Here is a 21634-nt window from a genome sequence, read left to right as displayed (position 1 = left end):
GAGTCTCACTCTCTTACCCAGGGTGGAGTGCCATGGCTTGATCTCGGCTCACTGAAACCTCCACCTCCCAGGTTCAAGTGATTCCCTTGCCTCAGCCTCCCCAATAGCTGGGACTATAGGCGCACACCACCACACCTGGCTAATTTTTGTATTTTTAGCAGAGACGAGGTTTAACCATGTTGGCCAGGCTGGTCTCGAACTTCTCACCTCAAGTGATCCACCCTCCTTGGCCTCCCAAAGTGGTGCTGGGATTACAGGTGTGAGCCACCTCACCCAGCCTGCTTTTTTTTTTGTGGGACAGAGTCTCACTTTGTTGCCCAGGCTGGAGTGCAATGGTGCCATCTCAGCTCAGTGCAACCTCCGCCTCCCGGGTTCAAGCGATTCTCCTGCCTCAGCCTCCCGAGTAGCTGTGATTACAGGTGCCTGCCACCACACCTGGTTAATTTTTGTATTTTTAGTAGAAATGGGTTTTTGCCATGTTGGCCAGGCTCATCTTGAACTCCTGACCTCAAGTGATCCACCCATCTCAGCCTCCCCAGTGCTGGGATTACAGGTGTGAGCCACCACACTGGGCCAAGCCATGCCCTTTTCAAGAATTTCTGGATCTCAGACTTGGTGGCTAGGGATCTCCCTTTTTTTTTTTTTTTTTTTTTTTTTGAGACGGAGTTTTGCTTTTGTTGCCCAGGCTGGAGTGCAATGGCTCACCACAGTCTCCGCCTCCCAGGTTCAAGCGATTCTCCTGCCTCACCCTCTCGAGTAGCTGGGATTACAGGCATGAGCCACCGCACCTGGCCTGGGCTCTTCCTTATGCACTCTAACTCTAGGAGTAACAGCTGCTCCTAACATCTGCTCTTCCTACATGCTTTAGAGTTCTCCCTTATTAGCCAATTCCTCTTTACTCTAATCCCCTGTTATCAACTAGAGTTGATAATTCTTTTTTTTTTTTTTTTTGAGTTGGAGTTTCGCTCTTGTTACCCAGGCTGGAGTGCAATGGCGCGATCTCGGCTCACCGCAACCTCCGCCTCCTGGGTTCAGGCAATTCTCCTGCCTCAGCCTCCTGAGTAGCTGGGATTACAGGCACGCGCCACCATGCCCAGCTAATTTTTTGTATTTTTAGTAGAGACGGGGTTTCACCATGTTGACCAGGATGGTCTCGATCTCTTGACCTCGTGATCCACCCGCCTCGGCCTCCCAAAGTGCTGGGATTACAGGCGTGAGCCACCGCGCCCGGCTAGAGTTGATAATTCTTTATGGTAAACTCTCCCTGTTGATATTGTATCATTTGTCTCTCTTGATTGGACCCTGACATACAAACAACATGGTGGTTGTATGTGCCGCAGCTGGATGGGAAGGGGTGTTCTTAGGACCTACATCTGCAGTCTCTGGAAAAGCCAAGGCCTGGAGGAGGGCCACTGCTATATGATACAGGTGAAGGCAGGGAGGAAGGGGGTTTGGTGTGAATACCTTGTGTCTAGAGTTTGATACATGTTTAGAGAATGAATAATTACCCTAGCACTGGCCTTCAACCTGTTATCAAACTTCAGGGTTTCTGCAAGACCCTTGCCCAGTTTCCCTCACAAGTGTCCCAGGAACCAAGGAGAGAGTCTAAAATCCCTTTCAGCACTAATTTTCTCTAAGCAGGGGTATTATGAAATCTGACTGGTTCTTTAGAATGCCGACTGACCTGGAATATAGAGACTACAGGCAAAAAGATTAGTCAGGAGGCCTTTGCAATAGACCCCATGAGAGACACGACGTTAACAAAAATGGAAGCATGAAAACAAAACACATGATTTTCCTCAGAGAACCAGCCTGTGATGCCAGATTACCAAATAAAATACTCATACTAGGCCAGGCATGGTGGGTCACTCCTGTAATCCCAGCACTTTGGGAGGCCAAGGCAGGTAGATCACCTGAGGCTAGGAATTCAAGACTAACTGACCAACATGGAGAAACCCTGTCCCTCCTAAAATACAAAATAAGCTGGGCGTAATGGCGCATGCCTGTAATCCCAGCTACTCGGGAGTCTGAGGCAGGAGAATCGCTTGAACCTGGGAGGTAGAGACTGTGGTGAGTGGAGATTGTGCGTTGCACTCCAGCCTGGGTGACGGAGCAAGACTGTCTCAAAAAAAAAAAAAAGAGCAAAAATTAGCCAGTCATGGCTAGGTGCAGTGGCTCATGCCTGTAATCCCAGCACTTTGAGAGGCCGAGGCAGGTAGATCATGGGGTCAAGAGATCAAGATCATCCTGGCCAACATAGCTAAACTCTGTCTCTACTAAAAATACAAAAATTAGCTGGGTGTGATAGCACACACCTGGAGTCCAAGCTACTCAGGAGGCTGAGGCAGGAGAACCACTTGAACCCAGGAGTCAGAGGTTGCAGTGAGCCAAGATCACACCACTGCACTCCAACCTGGTGACAAAGCAAGACTCCGTCTCAAAAAAAAAAAAAAAAAGCAGTTGTGGTGGCAGGCACCTGTAAGCCCAGCTACTGTACTTGGGAAGCTGAAGCAGACGAATTGCTTGAACCCAGGAGGCAGAGGTTGCAGTGAGCCGAGATCCTGCCATTGCACTCCAGCCTGGGTAATAAGAGTGACACTCTGTCTGAAAAAAAAAAAAAAAAAAAATAATAGGCCGGGCGCGGTGGCTCACGCCTATAATCCCAGCACTTTGGGAGGCCGAGGCGGGTGGATCACGAGGTCAAGAGATCGAGGCCATCCTGGTCAACATGGTGAAACCCCGTCTCTACTAAAAATACAAAAATTAGCTGGGCATGGTGGCGCGTGCCTGTAGTCCCAGCTACTCAGGAGGCTGAGGCAGGAGAATTGCTTGAATCCAGGAGGCGGAGGTTGCGGTGAGCTGAGATCGCGCCATTGCACTCCAGCCTGGGTAACAAAAAGTGAAACTCTGTCTCAAAAAAAATAAAAATGAAAAAAATAAATTAGCCAGGCGTGGTGGTGGGCGCCTGTAATCCCAGCTACTCGAGAGGCTGAGGCTGGAAAATCACTTGAACCTGGGAGATGGAGGTTGCAGTGAGCCGAGATCACATCCCTGCACTTCAGCACAGGCAAGAAAGCAAGACTCTGTCACAAAAAAAAAAAAAAAAAAAACTGTTGTTTATCTGAAATTCAAATTCACCTGATATCCCAAGTGTTTTATTTGTTCTGTTTCCTAAATCTGGCAACAGGGAGCGTTTAATCTATAGAACTGAAAATGCACCTGAAAGGACAGTTGGCGTAACCCAAAGGGCTTCTTGTGCAAACAATGGACTATCAACCTCCAAGGCCCTTTCTCACCCCAGGTCAACACCTGTTCTCTCTTTCCAGTACAGGCCTGGTAGATTTCAACACTTTTCCTTCCCTATTCAACACCGTCACCATTCTCTCCCCTGGGCCTCCTCTTCCCAAGGCCCCACTGTGAAGCAGGTTGCAGTTGCCTTGCCGCTTACCCCCAAAATAAGTTCCTAGCCTCTCACAAGAGCTTTACCTCTAATCACCAGAGAGGAAGATGCAGGGAGACAAACGCAGTCAACATAATCAATGACAAAGTCTTGCTCTCTCACCCAGCCTGGAGTGCAGTGGCATGATCACAGCTCACTTCAACCTCTACCTCCCAGGCTCAAGCGATCCTCCCACCTCAGCCTCTCAAGTAACTGGAACTACAGGTGTATGGTGCCACCACACCCAGGTTTTTTTTTTTGAGATGGAGTTTCGCTCTTGTTACCCAGGCTGGAGTGCAATGGCCCGATCTCGGCTCACCGCAACCTCCGCCTCCTGGGTTCAGGCAATTCTCCTGCCTCAGCCTCCTGAGTAGCTGGGATTACAGGCACATGCCACCATGCCCAGCTAATTTTTTGTATTTTTAGTAGAGACGGGGTTTCACCGTGTTGACCAGGATGGTCTCGATCTCTTGACCTCGTGATCCACCCGCCTCAGCCTCCCAAAGTGCTGGGATTACAGGCATGAGCCACCGCGCCCGTGCCCGGCCAGTCTTTTTTTTTTTCAATTAAATTTTTTGTAGAGATGGGAGTCTCCCTTATGTTTCACAGGCCGGTCTTGAACTCCTGGCTTTAAGCAATCCTCCCGCCTCAGCCTCCAAAAATGCTGTGATTACAGGCATGAGGCACCTCGCCTGGAAACAACAAATAATTTTTTTAGTATAAGTATTTTTTTTTTTTTTAATAGAGACAGGGTTTCACCATGTTGGCCAGGATGGTCTCGATCTCTTGACCTCGTGAACTGCCTACCTCGGCCTCCCAAAATGCTGGGATTACAGGCGTGAGCCACCGTGCCCGGCCGTATTTTTTTTTTTTTTTTTTTTTTTTTTTGAGTCGGAGTTTCCCTTTTGTTGCCCATGCTGGAGTGAGCCACCACGCCCAGCCTGCGTGTTTATATTATTCAGCCTTAAAAAGGAATGAAATTCAGATATATGCAGTTTTGTACATATGTAATGCCATTAAATATACAGTCTTCAGAAATTGTAGCTCACGTCTGTAATCCCAGCACTTTAGGAGGCTGAGGTGGGAGGATCACCTGAGCCCAGGAGTTCCAGACCAGTCTGGGCAACAAACATAGTGAGACCCCTTCTATACAGAAAATAAAAAATTATTCTGGCATGGTGGCTAACAGCTGTGGTCCCTGCTACTTGGGTGGCTGCAGCAGGAGGACCTGTTGACCCCAGGAGGTGAAGGCTACAGTGAGCCAAGATCGCGGCACTGCGCTCCACCCTAGGACACAGAGCGAGACCCTGTCTTTTTCTTCTCTCTCTTATTTTTTAAGAAAGAGATTTTTTTTTTTTTTTTTTTTAAGATGGGGTTTCTCCATGTTAGTCAGGCTGGTCTTCAACTGCCGACCTCAGGTGATCCGTCCACCTCAGCCTCCCAAAGTGCTGGGATTACAGGTGTGAGCCACCGCGCCCGGCTTTTTTTGTTTTATTTTATTTATTTATTTTTTTTAAGAAAGAGATGTTGGCCGGGCGCGGTGGCTCAAGCCTGTAATCCCAGCACTTTGGGAGGCCAAGGCCGGTGGATCACGAGGTCAAGATATCGAGGCCATCCTGGTCAACATGGTGAAACCCCGTCTCTACTAAAAATACAAAAAATTAGCTGGGCATGGTGGCTCGTGCCTGTAATCCCAGCTACTCAGGAGGCTGGGGCAGGAGAATTGCCTGAACCCAGGAGGCGGAGGTTGCGGTGAGCCGAGATCGCGCCATTGCACTCCAGCCTGGGTAACAAGAGCGAAGCTCCGTCTCAAAAAAAAAAAAAAAAAAAAGAGAGATGTTAAGAAAGATATCCTGTCTTAAAAACAACCACGAAAAATTCTTTAGAAATAGAAAATGATACCATGACTATAATCTGGTTTCTCATAAAGTTTTTTTGTTTTTTTATTTTTGTTTTTGAGACAAAGTCTCATTCTGTCGCCCAGGCTGTAGTGCAATGGCGCGATCTCGGCTCACTGCAACCTCCGCCTTCCGGGTTCAAGAGATTCTCCTGCCTCAGCCTCCTGAGTAGCTGGAATTACAGGCGCCCACCGCCACAACCTGGCTATCTCATAAAGTTAACATGGGAAGGTTATGGACAACTGAAGTTATTCGCGTTTATTTTACCTTTGGAGAAAACAAAAAGTATCTGCAACAAAAACTGGTTCCTTTCTGCAGCCTGACCTTTGGAGATTTTCAAGACCACCCAGAAGGCCTCTTTTCCTCGACCTGGCCCTCCTTCCAGCCCGGCTCGCTCCAGACTCCATTTCCCAGAAACCCCAGCGTCCGGGTGGAGACGGCGTTTCCCGAGCGCCCCCTTGCGGCGCAGTGCAGCACGGCTCCGGTTCCCAGCGGCCCTCGCGGCAGGTTCCGGGTGTCCGGACTGTTCGTGATGGCGGGGGCTGGTTCCGCTGCTGTGTCGGGGGCAGGGACTCCGGTGGCGGGGCCCACAGGCCGCGACCTCTTCGCCGAAGGGCTGCTGGAGTTCCTGCGACCCGCTGTGCAGCAGCTCGACTCTCACGTGCACGCCGTCAGGTGCCCGAGAGGGAAGTTGGGGGCGGGGCCTGTCTCTTTGGCTTTGTAGGGGCGGGGCCCAGAAAGGGTTCTAGCTGGGAGTGGGCATAAATTTAGGAAACTGATTCGCGGCGGGGAGGACAGGCGGAAGGCCGCAGGTGGAGAGTTCAGCGGAGGCTGGCTTCTTGCAGTGCTTGGTAAATATGTAGGGGAGTTACTTTCCTGAGCTCCGGTAACTGCCTGACCGTGTAGGCCTTGTACCTCTTTGCAGAGAGAGCCAGGTAGAGCTCCGGGAGCAAATTGACAACCTAGCCACAGGTGAGTGATGAGCATCCCCGTGTACTCGGAATCCTTCAGCTCACTTTCAGGACCTAAGGTTTTTGCCAACCTCTGGGCTGGGTTTGTGTCACTTGCTTCCAGGACATCAGGGCTGCCAAAGGACTCCTCCTTTCAGGGATTGTCTTCAATCTCTAATGTCTGTGGCCTGTGTGGGTGCAAGTGTTTTCCATTCCATTACCAGCCTGCTTTCCCTCAGAACCAGAGATGAGCCATTAGATGTTAGTTGCAACTTAATTCCATCCCCAGAACTGTGCCGCATCAATGAGGATCAGAAGGTGGCCCTGGATCTTGACCCCTATGTTAAGAAGCTACTTAATGCCCGGCGACGCGTTGTCTTGGTCAACAACATTCTACAGAATGCTCAGGTAAAAGAATATCATACCAACAGTGATTCTTTGCCCTTCTTTGTAAGTCCTGAACACAATGAAAGGCACTGTAATTTTAAAATTCTCTGGGGAAAGGGAAATTCACTTTTCTCAGTACTTGGAAAATACGTGGGAGAATTCGTCTCATTCTCAGTATTCAGTTGCTGCCATTTACATTGTTTTGTGTGTGTGTGTGTGTGTGTGTGACAGTGTCCCTCTGTCACCCAACCTGGAATGCAGTAGTGGCCCAATCTCAGCTCACTTCAACTTCCACCACCTGGACTCCCGAGTGGCTGGGACTACAAGGGTGCACCACAACGCCCAGCTAATTTTTGTATTGGTTTTCTAGAAGTAGGGTTTCGCCATGTTGCCCAGGCTGGTCTGGAACTCCTGGGCTCAGGTGCGCTTTCCACCTCAGCCACCAGAAGTGTTGGGACTATAGGAGTGAGCCACCACAACTATTTAATGAGAAATGATCTGTCACCCAGGATCGAGTCCAGTGGCATGATCATGGCTCACTGCTGCCTCTACGTCCCAGGCTCAAGCAATCCTGCCACCTCAGCCTTGCAAGAAGCTGGGACTACAAGCATATACCACCATGCCCAGCTAATTTTTTTTCTAGGGACAGGGTTTCACCGTGTTACCCAGGCTGGTCTCAAACTCCTGCACCCAAGTGATCCACCCACCTGGACCCCCCAAAGAGCTGAGATTACAGGTGTGAGCTACTGCACCTGGCCTGCTAGCCAGCCTGGCCTTTTTTTTTTTTTTAATTATTTTTTTAAAGACAGGGTTTCAGCATATTGATCAGGCTGGTCTTGAACTCTGGACCTCAGGTGATCCGCCCCCCCCCCTTGGCGTCCAAAGTGCTTGGATTACAGGCAGGCCTTTTTTTTTTTTTTTTTTTTTTTTTTTTTTAAAAAAAAAAAAATAGGATCAACTGGGCATGGTGGCTTACACCTGTAATCCCAGCACTTTGGGAGGCCGAGGCAGGAAGATCAACTGAGGTCAGGAGTTCGAAACCAACCTGACCAACATGGAGAAACCCCGTCTCTACTAAAAATACAAAATTAGCTGGGCATGGTGGTGCATGCTTGTAATCCCAGCTACTTGGAAGGCTCAGGCAGGAGAATCATTTGAACCTGGGAGGCAGAGGTTGTGGTGAGCCTAGATCACACCATTGCACTTCAGCAGCCTGGGCAGCAAAACTCCATCTCAAAAAAAAAAAAAAAAAAATCTCACTATGGTGTCCAGGCTGGTCGTGAACTCCTGGGCCCAAGTGATCTTCCCACCACTTCCTCCTAAAGTGTTGGGATTCTAGAGCGGAGCACCATGCCTGTCCTACATTATTTTTTTGTTGAGTCTTGCTCTGTTGCCCAGGCTGGAGTGCAGTGGTGCGATCTCCGCTCACCACAACCTCCACCTCCCAGGTTCAAGCGATTCTCTTAACTCAGATTACAAGCATCCGCCACCACACTCGGCTAATTATTTTGTATTTTTAGTAGAGATGGGGTTTCACCACATTGGTCAGGCTGGTCTCGAAATCCTCACCTCAGGTAATCACCCATTTTGGTCTCCTAAAGTGCTGGGATTACAGGTGTGAACCACTGTACCTGGCCTACATTCTTACACTTTAGGAAGACTGACTTTGAGGTAGACCAAGCCCAATATATTTTTCAGTACCTAGTTCACTTACACGCTAAAGCCTTTCACAGCGGTTATCAGATTCCAAACCCTCCTTGTCTTGTAGGAACGACTGCGGCGGCTAAACCACAGTGTTGCCAAGGAAACAGCCCGCAGGAGAGCAATGCTGGATTCAGGAATTTACCCCCCTGGCTCTCCAAGCAAATAACAGATGAGCCTATGGCCTCAGTACAAGTACTGTTCTCCAGCTACCTTGTTTCAACAAACATGCAAAGACCCTAGGAGACAGTCCCTGTAGACCCTGGGACATTAAAAAGGCAGCCCTACAGTTTGTTTGAAGCACTTAGTCTTACCGGTTTATGTAGGGGCCCTACACACAGCCAGAATGAGGTTCCCTAAGGAGTTATATTAATTATGGCTCTTGCTTCCTTCCACAAATGAGCTGAGGCCTTTTTTTTTTTTAAAGCTGCATACTTGAGGCTTACCTTCTTCAGGCCTAGTTAACCAGAGGGGCTTCCTTTGTATGTTACATGTCTGGTTACATGGGCCTGGACAGCATGTCCTCTACCTGTGACTTCTCATTTTCCTGTTTACACTGGGGATTTGGAGAGGGCAGGCAAAGTCAAAGTGAATGACTGTCTACCCACTTTTTTATTGCACTGGCTTGAATACAATAGCAGTATTGATAGAATCATTTTATTCAATAAATACTTAAAACGGTATTCTACTGTACTCTGGTATATGGAAAGGTTCCAGGAGTTTGTACTTTAATTCAAAGATAGCTTCAAATTGTGAGCTGAATATTTATAATTAAAAGACTCAACAAGAGTATACAAGGCAAAAGGAAGCAAAAAAGGTTGCCACATGCAAAGGAGGAAAAAAAAAAAACCAACGAGACCAAGAGCCCTACTAGGAAGTACTTTAATCGTTTTTCTTAGAAAAAAAATTTCCAGACACTTAACAGTTCACAACATTTCAACAGCAAAGTATTAATTGAGAGAGGGGTTTTCAGGACTTGGGGATCCTAGAGTATTAGGAGGAAATGTTGGTATCCTCATTCATTATAGATGGATGGCATAGGTCACAAATGGGAAACTGGCTGCTAAGCCCCTATCAAAACTCAGTGGAATGACACTTCTATGGAGTTTACTTTCCTTCCTGTTATCTTCCCTATCCCTCAGAAATGTCTACCACCATGTAAAGCCCAGTAGCAGCGAACTTAGGCTCCAGTCAAGGGAAGGTAAGGTCACTCCTGAGTTTCCATGCTTTCTTCTTCCTCTCCTTGAGGTGGTTCTTCTGTATTCTCCTCTTCTTCCTCTCCTTCCTTCTTCTCTGGTGGCTTCTCATAAGCCTTTTCTGAAGGTGTTACTATCACTCCATCCCAGGTAGATATTTCAGAAGCAAGATCTAGAAAAGAGAAAAAGGTGATTTAGACAAGTAGCCCAGTATAAAAGTCATTGTTTACACTGTGGAAATACTAAGGCATCTAAGTAGTGTACAGCTTTTTTGTAGAGCAGATTACAATACAAAATCCCTGACCCACAGTAGTCACTCACAGCTGGCATCACCCTCCTGGCCAAGGATCTTCCTAAAGCCACCATGTGAGAGGATTCGGACGAGAGTCTGAGCTGTATAGCAGACCATGTCCTAAAGTAGAGCAAAAGTGAGGGTAAGTTCGCAAGGAAAATCCAACGGCCTTATTTGACTAATATCCTTCTGAAATAGAGATTAAGACAATTTTTAAAACCCCACAGTCTTTTGGAATCCCCAAACTCCTGACCCCTTAAAGATCATATTCCACTTTGCCTCTGACCAGGAGTATTCAAGAGTGAGGCAAAACAACCCAGTTCCTCTGTCCCAATACCTGCTGTTCTAGGGTCATGACTGTGTGTACTCTGAAGTTGCCACTCTCACAGGGGTCAGTGATACCCACTGAACCTGGCAGGAACAGTCCTGCAGCCAGAATCTGCAAGCAGCGCCTAGAACACAAGGAGGTATGAGGTATTAAAGGAATACACAAAACATCTTACAACCAACCCTAAACCCAAGGCAGCATGCTGTACCTGTATGCAACGTTTAGGGCCAAAGGCTGTCTGGTGGGGTTGTTCATCACAGCATAATGACCCTGGAAAATAATAAGTCCAGTAGGTGTGCCACCAAAATGGCAATTCTGGTAACTAGAACTTTATTTTTTAAAGATAGGGGCTCACTTTGTCACCCAGGCTGGAGTGCAGTGGCACAATCATAGCTTACAACTCCTGGGCTCAAGCAGCCCTTCTGCCTCAGCCTGCTGACTGCAAGCCACTACAACTGGCTTATCTTTTTTTTTTTTCTTTTAGAGACAGAGTCTCACTATTTTGCCCAGGCTAGTCTCAAACTCCTTGTTTCAAGTGATTCTCTGGCATCAGCCTCCCAAAGTGCTGCGATTACAGGCATCAAACGAAAACCTTAAATTGTCACAAAGAAAACTGGTCATTAATGCCTAAGTCTAGCTAAAATTTTCATGTTCAGAAGCAATTCTGAAATGGCTGCTCACTCATTTCTCTACTACCATGGTGAAATGGTAGCAGTCATGAGAAGAAAAAAGGATTCTATAACTCAGTAACTACTCATTTAATTAAATATACCAAAAAAATAAACTTTGAACTTTTTAAAAACAAGTTTCTCTGAGTCATATAATTTTGAATTTTTATTGGATTACTTGTCTACCAATAAAATTTATATGAAGCTTCACCAAATTTCAGATTCTGGTAAATTCCAGAGTTACTTCTACTACTAGTAAATACAGATTATCAGGAACTCCAATTGCCCATCTTTACTTACTAGTAGGTCAAGGATCCAGGGTGTTAGGGGCTCAAAGCCAGGAAAACGAATCCTCAAGTCTTTCAGTAGTCTGATGAGAACTTTAACTCTGAAAGTTAAGAGTGACCCAAAGATTAAAAGCAATACAATCATGTATTTCCATGCCTAAGGTAGAGTTGAAGTTGACTATACAGTTTCCAGAACTATACGTTCTCTGCTTTCTCTCAATCTTAATTTGCTTACTTAAGGTAAAAATCAAAATCCAAACAAAACATCACAGCCAAAATAGTTCTGTCAGAGGAAGTCTGGGGGTATCCTGCTATTCACTGCTGTTAGAAAGGTTATCTTAATCCAAATGGTCAGGGAGAGACTCACGTGGACTGAGAAGCATTTTCCTCAAACCAGCGGGCATGTCGGATGGCTGCTAAGGCACTCTGCAATACCTTGATATCCACTATAAGACAAGCATGATAGGCCAGGATGAAACATTTTCATTAAGCTACTCAGTACTACTGCTACAGTCTAAAAACTTGGAAAGAGGACAGGATAACTCTGCAATTCTTGTTATTTTTTTGAGATGTAATCTCGCTTGTCATCCAGGCTGGAGTACACTGTCGCAATCTCAGCCCACTGCAACCTCTGCCTTCTGGGTTCAAACAATTCTCCTGCCTCAGCTTCCTGAGTAGCTGGAATTACAGGCACCCACCATCATGCCAGCTAGCTTATTTTATTTTAGTAGAGACAGGGTTTTACCATGTTGGACTGGTTGGTCTCAAACTCCTGACCTCAGGTGATCCACCCAGCTTGGTCTCCCGAAGTGCTGGGATTACAAGCGTAAGCCACTGCACCCAGCCAACTTTTCAATTCTTTAAGCCATCCCATGTTCCTCATATCAGCAAATCACATGCCTAAAAATCACTAGAACCATGTAAGATAAATGATTTTCTCCAAAAGCCTATCCCCCTCCATAAATATTTTCTCAGTCCTTTTTAAATCCTCCAGCTACTTTCTTGGTCACCCCATCCGAAAATTCCACTAGCAAATTTGGATAAAAAACTATTTCCAAATTACAGAGGGAGAGAGCAAAGTTCAGAGTAAACCTGAGTTCTTCAATTCCCAGAGAGCTGCATGTGGAATAGCAACAAGCTAAGTAAACAGCAACCATACCATGTTTTAAATATCCCCTAAATTTTCCAGTAACAGAAAAAAAAGAACTAACAATGGAGTTCTGGGTCCAGTTTTCGAAGATTGGGTGGCACTGTTGTAATGAGAATCTTCACTGTAGCATCAGAAGAACTGATTTCAAAGCCAGTTTCATTGGTCAGCATGGTTAAAACTGAAAGAACAGAATAAACAAAAAATATTACTCACATTTCCATTAGATGACCAAAGTTAACAAGTGATTTCTTAAAACAGCAAAAAGTCCACAATGAGAATTTAGAATAGAGCTTTAGAAATAAAGGAGATCAAACAGATTTTGAACACCTGAGGCCCCTGCCAAACACTCCCACAACTTAAAACTCTGCATTTACTCTTCCATCTGTTCTGACCTGATTTTGTTTAAAGTGTACTTATAATTACAAGACCTGATTCCTATGGCTACTAAATACATAACCAGCAACAAATGCAAACCTTCAGAAGGATCCTGTGCTCTTAGGCTTTCCACGACTTTGTTCCCCAGGGCAGCAACAGCTTCCACTATTTGACAGAAAAGGACATACTGTTATAATTCATTTACCTAGACTTTCTATACATCTCTAAGCTACTCTGCACTCTCATTTCTGTCCCATATCCAAGGCTGAAGCAAGCATAAGTAATAAAATAAATACTTTTTTTTTTTTTGAGATGGAGTTTCGCTCTTGTTACCCAGGCTGGAGTGCAATGGTGCCATCTCGGCTCACCGCAACCTCTGCCTCCTGGGTTCAGGCAATTTTCCTGCCTCAGCCTCCCGAGTAGCTGGGATTACAGGCACGCGCCACCATGCCCAGCTAATTTTTTGTATTTTTAGTAGAGACAGGGTTTCACCATGTTGACCAGGATGGTCTCGATCTCTTGACCTCATGATCCACCCACCTCGGCCTCCCAAAGTGTTGGGATTACAGGCGTGAGCCACCACGCCCGGCAAAATAAATACTGTTATAAGAGGAACTACTCAAGGCCTGGACAGAAGAATTGGAAGACTCAGGGAACAGGACTCCTCCTATACTCATATCCTCTTTTCTTCAGCAGGGTTTTCAGGTCAGTGGCACTAATAACATTTTGGACTAGATAAATCTTTGGAGAGTTGGGGTTGTAGGATGTTTAACAGCATCCATGGCCTCTACCCTCTCTTTCTTTTGTTGAGAAAGGGTCTCACTCTGTTACCCAGACTGCAGTACAGTGGCACAATCACAGCTCATTGCAGCCTCAGTCTGCGAGGCTCAAGCGAGCTTCCTGGGCTCAAGAGATCCTCCCACCTCAGACTGCTATTTGTTTGTTTGTTTGTTTTTGAGACAGGGCCTCACTCTGTCACCCAGGCTGGAGTGCACTGGCATAATCCCCGCTAACTCCAACCTCCGCCTCCAGGGGTTCAAGCAACTCTCCTGCCTCAGCCTCCCGAGCAGCAGGCGGGATTACAGATGCCCGCCACCATGCCTAGCTAATTTTTATATTTTTGGTACAGACAGGGTTTTGCCATGCTGGCCAGGCTGGTCTTTAACTCCAGGCCTCAAGTGCTTCGCCTACCTTGGCCTCCCAAACAAAGTGTTGGGATTATGGGCATGGGCCATCACATCCCACCCCACCTCAGGCTTCTGAGTAGCTGGGACCACAGGCACACACCATGCGTGGCTAATTTTTTTTCTTTTCGTAGGTATAGGGTCTATGTTACCTAAGCTGGTCAAATGAACTCCTGGAGTCAAGCCATCCTCCTGCCTCAGCCTCCCAAAGTGCTGGGATTATAGCCACCATAGCTGGCTTCTACCCTTTTTTGATGCCAATAGCACCCCCTTAACAACCAAAAGTGACTCCAGATACTGCCAGATAGCCCTTGGGTGGCAAAATTACCTCTGGTTGAAAACGTGGCCCTACAGTAACCTGCTATACATTCATTCAGACACACACACTCCAGCATTTGTCCCTTATCACTCATATAACATTTCTCAGGCTGGGTGCAGTGGCTCACACCTGTAATCCCAGCACTTTGGGAGACCAAAGTAGGCAGATCACCTGGAGTCAGGAGTTCAAGACCAGACCGGCCAACACGGTGAAACCCGGTCTCTACTAAAAGTACAAAAATTAGCTGGATGTAGTGGCATGTGCCTGTACTACGGAGGCCGAGGCAGAAGAATCGTTAGAACCCAGGAGGCAGAGGATGCAGTGAACTAAGATTGCGCCACTGCACTACAGCAAGGGCAGGAAAGCAAGATCTGCCTCAAACAAACAAACAAAAATTTGTGTTACAAACATCCTTTCTCACAAGAAATTTGAGCTTTCAAGATCCTAAGTGGCAGGCACAATGGCTCACGCCTGTAATCCCAGCACTCTGGGAGGCTGAGGTGGGTAGATTGCTTGAGCTTAGGAGTTTGAGACCAGCACAGGCAACACAGTGAACTCCATTATCTACAGCAAATACAAAAATTAGCTGGGTATAGTGGCACACATCTGTAGTCCCAGCTACTCAGGAGGCTGAGGCAGGAAGGTCACTTGCTGCAGTGGAGGTCAAGGCTACAGTGAGCCATGATAGCACCACTGCACTCCAGCCTAAGCAGCAGAGTGAGAATCTGTCTCAAAACAAAACAAAAGATCCCTAAGCCCCGAATCCAAGTGCTATGTTCTGTTCCCATGACCAGAAACAGGCACACTCACATGTTGGCAGAATCTTGAGTATCACCACCAGGTCAGCCACATTGTGTCCTGTAGTCATCGTCCCCTTTTTATAGGATCCCACCTGTCGAACTTCTTCAATTTGCTGTTGGAAAAAGGATTTCGGGGTGGGGGGGCACAATTTAGTAGGAAAAAAGGTGCCTAGGTCCTCTCAGAACTGTTACAACATGGCTACCTATTACCCAAATTAGGAAACAACAGAGGTGAAACTCCCAAAACCACCACATGGAAGCCTGATACATCACAGCTAGCATAATAATGATACAAGTCTTATCCCCAAGAACAGTACTACAAGGAAATTCCACTGTACTTTCTCATTTTAGGCTTGGATTTGGGTAATAGACAACTGAAAATTAAATGTCAAGAGCCAAGGAAATGTCCACACTACCAAAGGTGCCCTTTCCTAAAACTAAATCATCAAAAACTCACCACTTCAAATGTCCCTGGAGCCACAATCAGATTGTCAATCACATTGTTTATTTTTGTCACCAGAGAAAGGATAGACGCCTGAAAAACAGCATGAAACAAAAATACTCGAAGGCGAAAAATTATAAGCAACTTCTCAGAGTTTGAATATTTTTTCCTAATCCCTTCCATACAAGCTGACTCAATACTGACTGAAATAGGGCTTTAAAAACACTTCATTAAACCCTTGAATACATGGGAACAGAACAACTCTTTTTCCCGACAAAAATAAGAATGTGTATATAATCTGTTTATATATCCACCTGGCTACCTCTACCCACAATGAGAAATAAAGAGAAAATTAAACCTTCTGTGGCTTTCAGGCTACCTTAACACCATTCTTACCCTTACCAACAGTTATTCTTTACCAATACTTTTAATTGTTTTAGAGACATATCTGGAAGACAGCCAAAAGAACAAACCTGTTCAGCAGAATTGGGAGCCAGGTCCTGATTCCTCTTCAACAAGGCCTCACTGAAGGAAGTTTCATCAGGTGCCGGCTTGACCCGGGGGAAGGCCATTTCACACTAAACCAGAAATAAACAACTACATTCTATTTACCAAAAACAATACACAGGAAAGATTGTTTTCTCTGTTATTACAACAGAAAAAGTTAAAAATAGAAAATTCTATACTTGTTTTCACTCCTTAATTTGTTCAATTAGCTGGGCATGGTGGCTCACGCCTGTAATCCCAGCTACTTGGGAGGCTGAGGTGGGAGAATCACTTGAACACAGGAAGCAGAGGTTGCAGGGAGCCAAGATTGCACCACTGCCCTCCAGCCTAGGCTACAGAGTGAAACCCTGCCTCAAAAAAGAAAAAAAAAAAATTGTTCAAAGGCTGGGCTGGGTGGCTCACGCCTGTAAATCCCAGTACTATGGGAGGCTGAGGTGGGCAGATCACTTGAGGTCATGAGTTCAAGACCAGCCTGGACACCAGTCTCTACTAAATAGAAATACAAAAATTAGCTGCGCATGGTGGCAGGCCTCCCAAGTAATCCCAGCTACTTGGGAGGCTGAGGCAGGAGGAGCTCTTGAACCCAGGAAGCAGAGGTTGCAGTGAGCCAAGATTGCACCAGCCTGGGTAATGGAGTGAGATGATGTCTTTAAAAAAAAAAAAGGCCGGGCATGGTGGCTCACACCTGTAATCCAAGCACTTTGGAGGCCAAGGCGGGTGGATCACCTGAGGTCGGGAGTTCAAGATCAGCCTGACCAACATGGTGAAACCCCGTTTTTTAAAAAAAAAAAAAAGTTCAACCAAGGATGCAAGCTGGAATAGCCATAATTCGAGCTATCACTATCTTTATAATAACAGATAAGCCATAGATATAATTATTTGTTCAGAACAAAGATAATCATATTTAATGCCAGTAGTAGCCAAGGAATTAATCTGCCCACCCTGCATACACTGTTTCTGTATGTAAAGCAACACACTGTTGACTCAAAACCCCAAGTCTTTTCATAAATCCCTTTCCCACCCTACTTCAAACACTTTTTTTTTTTTTTTTTTTTTTTTTTTTTTTTGCAGTCGTGCCATCTCCACCTCCCAGGTTCAAGCAATTCTCCTGTCTCAGCCTCCCAAGTAGCTGGATTACAGGCACATGTTCAGCTAACTTTTGTAATTTTTTTGTTTCGTTTTGTTTTTGAGACGGAGTTTCACTCTTGTTACCCAGGCTGCAGTGCAATGCCGTGATCTCGGCTCACTGCAGCCTCCACCTCCTGGGTTCAGGCAATTCTTCTGCCTCAGCCTCCCGAGTAGCTGGGACTACAGGCACGCGCCACCATGCCCAGCTAATTTTTTGTATTTTTAGTAGAGACGGGGTTTCACCATGTTGACCAGGATGGTCTCGATCCCTTGACCTCGTGATCCACCCGCCTCGGCCTCCCAAAGTGCTGGCATTACAGGCGTGAGCCACCGCGCCCAGCCTAACTTTTGTAATTTTAGTAGAGACGGAGTTTCACCATATTGGCCAGGCTGATCTCAAACTCCTGACCCACCTGCCTCGGCCTCCCAAAGTGCTGGGATTACAGATGTGAGGCACTACACTCAGCCTCTTCAACCACCATTTAACTTCATTAACTGGGAGACCCTGAGCTCCATTTCTAGAAATGGAGTTATTAACCCAAGGTACTGTGTATTATTAACCCAAGGTACTCACCAAATAGAAGTCAAATGGGATATGTGGTACAAAGGGCCTGAACCTAAAACATGAAAAACAGCTAAATTATTCCCTATGTAGGAATCAAGTGAGATGTATATAACACACCAGCAATTTTGAAAACATGTCAGTCCTCAGAATGAGTGACAAAGTCTCTGGGGAAGGGAGAATCATTCTTAGCATAGTGGGGCCAAATTCATTTAGTAGGGGTGCAGGTAAAGACCACAGTTGGCTCTCACAAAACCAAGTGACATTAGTCTTCCCCAAAACTCCTACTTAGATGACAAGCAGAAACTAACAACCAAGTCCAGAGATGCTAAAAACCGGCACTCACCCTCCTCCTGGGCCTCCTCTGGAACCAAAGCGCCCACCACGACCACGGCCTCTGTCACCCCTAGAAACGCAGATTTTATTTTGACCTCATTGAAGGAATATCCACCGGCCTTATCATTTTAAGTTGGCTACTACTTTCATCCCTCGGAACAAGAGACCCCATGCCCACTTACACTTTTCCCGATTTCAGATACTGCCCGGTTATACACCCCCAATAAGCCTCCTCATTCTGGTTAAGTTAATCACAACCCTGCATCAAGTAATCATGGGGCTCAGACACTCGGCCCCTACACGAAATAACCCATAATCCTGGGCCACACGAATCCTAATACTTCGGAGGCTAAAAGTTGCACATTTCTTCATTAACGTACACATTTATGGGGCACGTCCTATATGTCAAGCCCTTCGCACTGAGGATGAAAGCGGCTCGTTCCAGCCTTCTCCCAGATGAGGGGCCGGGAGGAGCTCCTCCGCGGGCTTGAGGACACCCCCTCACCGCAACCCTTCAGAGACAAAGGTGCCGAACCCGCCTCCCCACTCCCGGGCTCCAACCCCATCCCGGGCCCAAGTTTCCCCGCCTCTGCCGGCCTCCCACTCCCCTACTCTCCCAGACCGGGAGTTCTCAGGTTTTTGGCCAGCCCCCAGATACATGGCGCTTTTAGGTCCTCCGACTTCTTTCGGCCCACGTTCCCAAAGTTTTTCGCCGAATACCTGAAATCTTTCGACCACTTCGACCCCCTTACCTCATGGCTGCTAAAAACCCGAACAATGGAGGCCGCACCAACCGCCCCTTTGCTCTGAGGAGCAGAAAACTGAAGAGGCGTCTTGCCGGCGTGTCCCAATAAAACCCAGCGCGATTGGCTCCCGCCTTACCCCATCGCTTATGGCTATTGGCTTACTCTGTCAACCCGGGCTTATGAACCAATAAAAAAAAGCCTACTGTGTCAGGAACTGGCCAATAAGAACCGGCTCTATAGTAACGGCGAGTATTTGGTCAGACATTAGGTGGCACTAAAGAAGTAGGGACAACAGTTACCTAGTCTTCTGTAATAGTCTTGAAAAGTTTGATCGCAGATAGCAGAGTGGCGCAGCGGAAGCGTGCTGGGCCCATAACCCAGAGGTCGATGGATCGAAACCATCCTCTGCTATCGGGATTTTTTTTTTTTTTTTTTTCATTTCCCTGGCCTGTACGGCACACGTAATTTACGTTTCTTCGGTGAATGAAAAAATCAAAATATCTCCTCAAACTTTCCTACCTCAAAAATGCAACCGATGTCAGCCAGTTTTCCCACTAGCAGTTGAAGTTGATGGGGAAAAGGGAGTTTGGGCAACAATGAACACTGCATGTCTACAAACTCGAGACAGAAGAAACAGGTTTCAGATAGGAGAGGAGTGTATTGATTGAATTAGTGCGGAAAACATGATTGGCGAGAGAATACAGGGGAAATTGAAACAGCCCTTGGGGAGAGGACACAGAAAAAGGAATGAGGGCCTAGACGCTGGGCGCGATGGCTCACGCCTGTAATCCTAGCTCTTTGGGAGGCTCAGGCAGGTGGATCACCTGAGGTCAGGAGCTGGAGACCAGCCTGGCCAACATTATAAAACCCCATTTCTACTAAAAATACAAAAAAAAAAAAAAAAAAAAAAATTAGCTAGGCGTGATGGCGCGTGCCTGTAATCCCAGCTACTCGGGAGGTTGAGGCAGGAGAATCGCTTGAACCCAGGAGGGTGAGGTTGCAGTCAGCCGAGATCGCGCCATTGCACTCCAGTCTGGGCAACAAGAGCGAAACAACTTCTCAAAAAAAAAAAAAAAAAAAGTAAAGAAAAGGGGGGCAAAGGAAGGGGCAAGGAGAGTAGAATCCAACTCATCCCAGTTGCGCAGCTTCCCTCCAGTTCTCTTCCCTGCCCCTACAAATCTGGATAATGGACCGGGCAAGGTGGTTCAGGCCTGTAATCCCAGAACTTTGGGAGCCCAAGGCGGGCGGATCACGAGGTTAGGAGATCAAGGCCATCCTGGCTAACATGGTGAAACCCTGTCTCTACTAAAAATACAAAAAAAATTAGCCTTCATCGTGGCGCGCGCCTGTAACCCTAGCTACTCAGGAGGCTGAGGCAGGAGAATCGCTTGAACCCTGGAGGCGGAGGTTGCAGTGAGCCAAGATCGCGCCACTGCATTCCAGTCTGGGCTACAGAGCAAGACTCCCTCTCAAAAAAAAAAAAATTCTGGATGTTTTCATCCCTACACCTTGCACCTTCACCACGTATACAGATACACTATAGTACTTGCATTTATTTTTTTTTTATTTTATGTATTTATTTTTGAGATGGAGTTTCGCTCCTGTTGCCCAGGCTGGAGTGCAGAGGCACAATCTCGGCTCACCACAACCTCTGCCTTTCGGATTAAAGCGATTCTCCTGCCTCAGCCTCCCGAGTAGCTGGGATTACGGGCTTTCGCCAAGTATTAGCATTTAAATCAATCTATATTCTTGTGCTTTTCGTCCTTCCTGTAATCCCTTCCCTCTTCTTGCCTCCCTTTGCATTGTTTATTATTCCTCCTCTCCCCACCCCCACCGTTAATTGGAAGTTAGAAACTCTTTCCACACTTTCAGTAGTTGCCCTAAAAATTACAACATTCATTCTCGACTTCATCTAATTTTTACCCTCCTGGTGAAAAATGCCGGAATAATTTAACTCCATTTACTACCATTACACCCTCCAGAATTATACTCTATTGTTGTGTAATTCTTTTAAATACTTTTAAAAAAATGTTAACAATCGTTTATTATTATTATTATTATTAATTTTTTTATTGCCATGGGTTTTTGGGGAACAGGTGGTATGTGGTTACATACTGGTTTTTTTTTTTTGAGACAGTTTCACTCTCGTTTGCCCAGGTTGGAGTGAAATGGCACGATTTCAGCTCACTGCAACCTCCACCCCCCAGGTTCAAGCAATTCTCCTGCCTCAGTCTCTCAAGTAGCTGGGATTATAGGCACCTGCCAACATGCCCAGCTAATTTTTGTATTTTTAGTAGAGACAGGGTTTCACCATGTTGGCCAGGCTGGTCTTGAACTTCTTACCTCAAGTGATCCACCTGCCTCAGCCTCCCAAAGTGCTTGGATTACAGGTGTGAGCCACCGCACCTGGCTTGATTACATAAATTCTTTTTTTTTTTTTTTTAGTAGAGATGGGGTTTCACCATGTTGACCAGGCTGGTCTCAAACTCCTGACCTCAAGTGATCCAACAGCCTTGGCTTCCCAAAGTGCTGGGATTACAGGCGTGAGCCACCATGCCCAGCCGGTTACATAAATTCTTTAGTGGTAATTTGTGAGATTTTGATGCATTCATCACCCAAGCAGTATATACTGAAATCAATTTGTAGACTTTAATCCTTCACCCACTTCCCTTCCATAAGTACTTTTTTCATACATAATTTACTACAGCCAAAAGTAAACATCTTAAATCTAAACATATTCTGTCCAAGCAACCACCATCCAGATTAAAATAAAGATTATTAAACTAGGCACAATGGCTCATGCCTGTAATCTCAGCACTTTGGGAGGCCAAGGCAGGCAGATTACGATTGTCAGAAGTTCAAGAACAGCCTGCCCAACATGGTCTCGAACTTCTGACATGACGAAACCCCATATCTACTTAAAAAATACAAAAAATTGG

At 46.3% G+C, this 21634-nt stretch overlaps 2 protein-coding genes and 1 non-coding gene across 4 annotated transcripts; 2 read left to right on the top strand and 1 right to left on the bottom strand.

The window, feature by feature from the left end:
- Positions 1–5789: 5789 nt before the first annotated feature.
- Positions 5790–15484, top strand: SNAPIN (SNAP associated protein). Of its 2 annotated transcripts, none has more exons than XM_032264930.1 (4): positions 5790–6012; positions 6263–6309; positions 6577–6695; positions 8443–9058. In XM_032264930.1, the coding sequence occupies exons 1-4, from the start codon at positions 5870–5872 to the stop codon at positions 8542–8544; spliced, it is 411 nt and encodes a 136-aa protein (XP_032120821.1). In that variant the 5' UTR covers positions 5790–5869; the 3' UTR covers positions 8545–9058. The 2 variants fall into 2 exon arrangements, with proteins under 2 accessions (XP_032120821.1, XP_032120822.1); XM_032264931.1 differs by lacking the exon at positions 8443–9058 and adding an exon at positions 15326–15484 and having other exon boundaries at positions 5807–6012.
- On the bottom strand, positions 8798–18828 carry ILF2 (interleukin enhancer binding factor 2). Its single transcript, XM_032264929.1, has 14 exons — positions 18702–18828; positions 17960–18019; positions 17626–17668; positions 15890–15994; positions 15432–15509; positions 14985–15087; positions 12771–12836; positions 12358–12474; positions 11514–11592; positions 11160–11247; positions 10400–10461; positions 10201–10315; positions 9893–9983; positions 8798–9743 (listed from the first exon to the last, which is right to left on the bottom strand). Exons 1-14 carry the CDS (start codon positions 18704–18706, stop codon positions 9583–9585), a joined length of 1173 nt encoding a protein of 390 aa, XP_032120820.1. The 5' UTR covers positions 18707–18828; the 3' UTR covers positions 8798–9582.
- A 206-nt stretch (positions 18829–19034) lies between these two features.
- On the top strand, positions 19035–19106 carry TRNAM-CAU. Its single transcript has one exon. It is a non-coding gene; the product is annotated as a tRNA-Met (tRNA).
- Positions 19107–21634: the final 2528 nt, after the last annotated feature.

This window comes from Sapajus apella, unplaced genomic scaffold, assembly GCF_009761245.1.
Source record: "Sapajus apella isolate SASKATOON/1434 unplaced genomic scaffold, GSC_monkey_1.0 scaffold148, whole genome shotgun sequence".
Classification (NCBI taxonomy): Eukaryota; Metazoa; Chordata; class Mammalia; order Primates; family Cebidae; genus Sapajus; species Sapajus apella.
The sequence above is the reverse complement of the archived record's forward strand: the minus strand, read 5'-3'. Positions and strand labels throughout refer to the sequence as shown.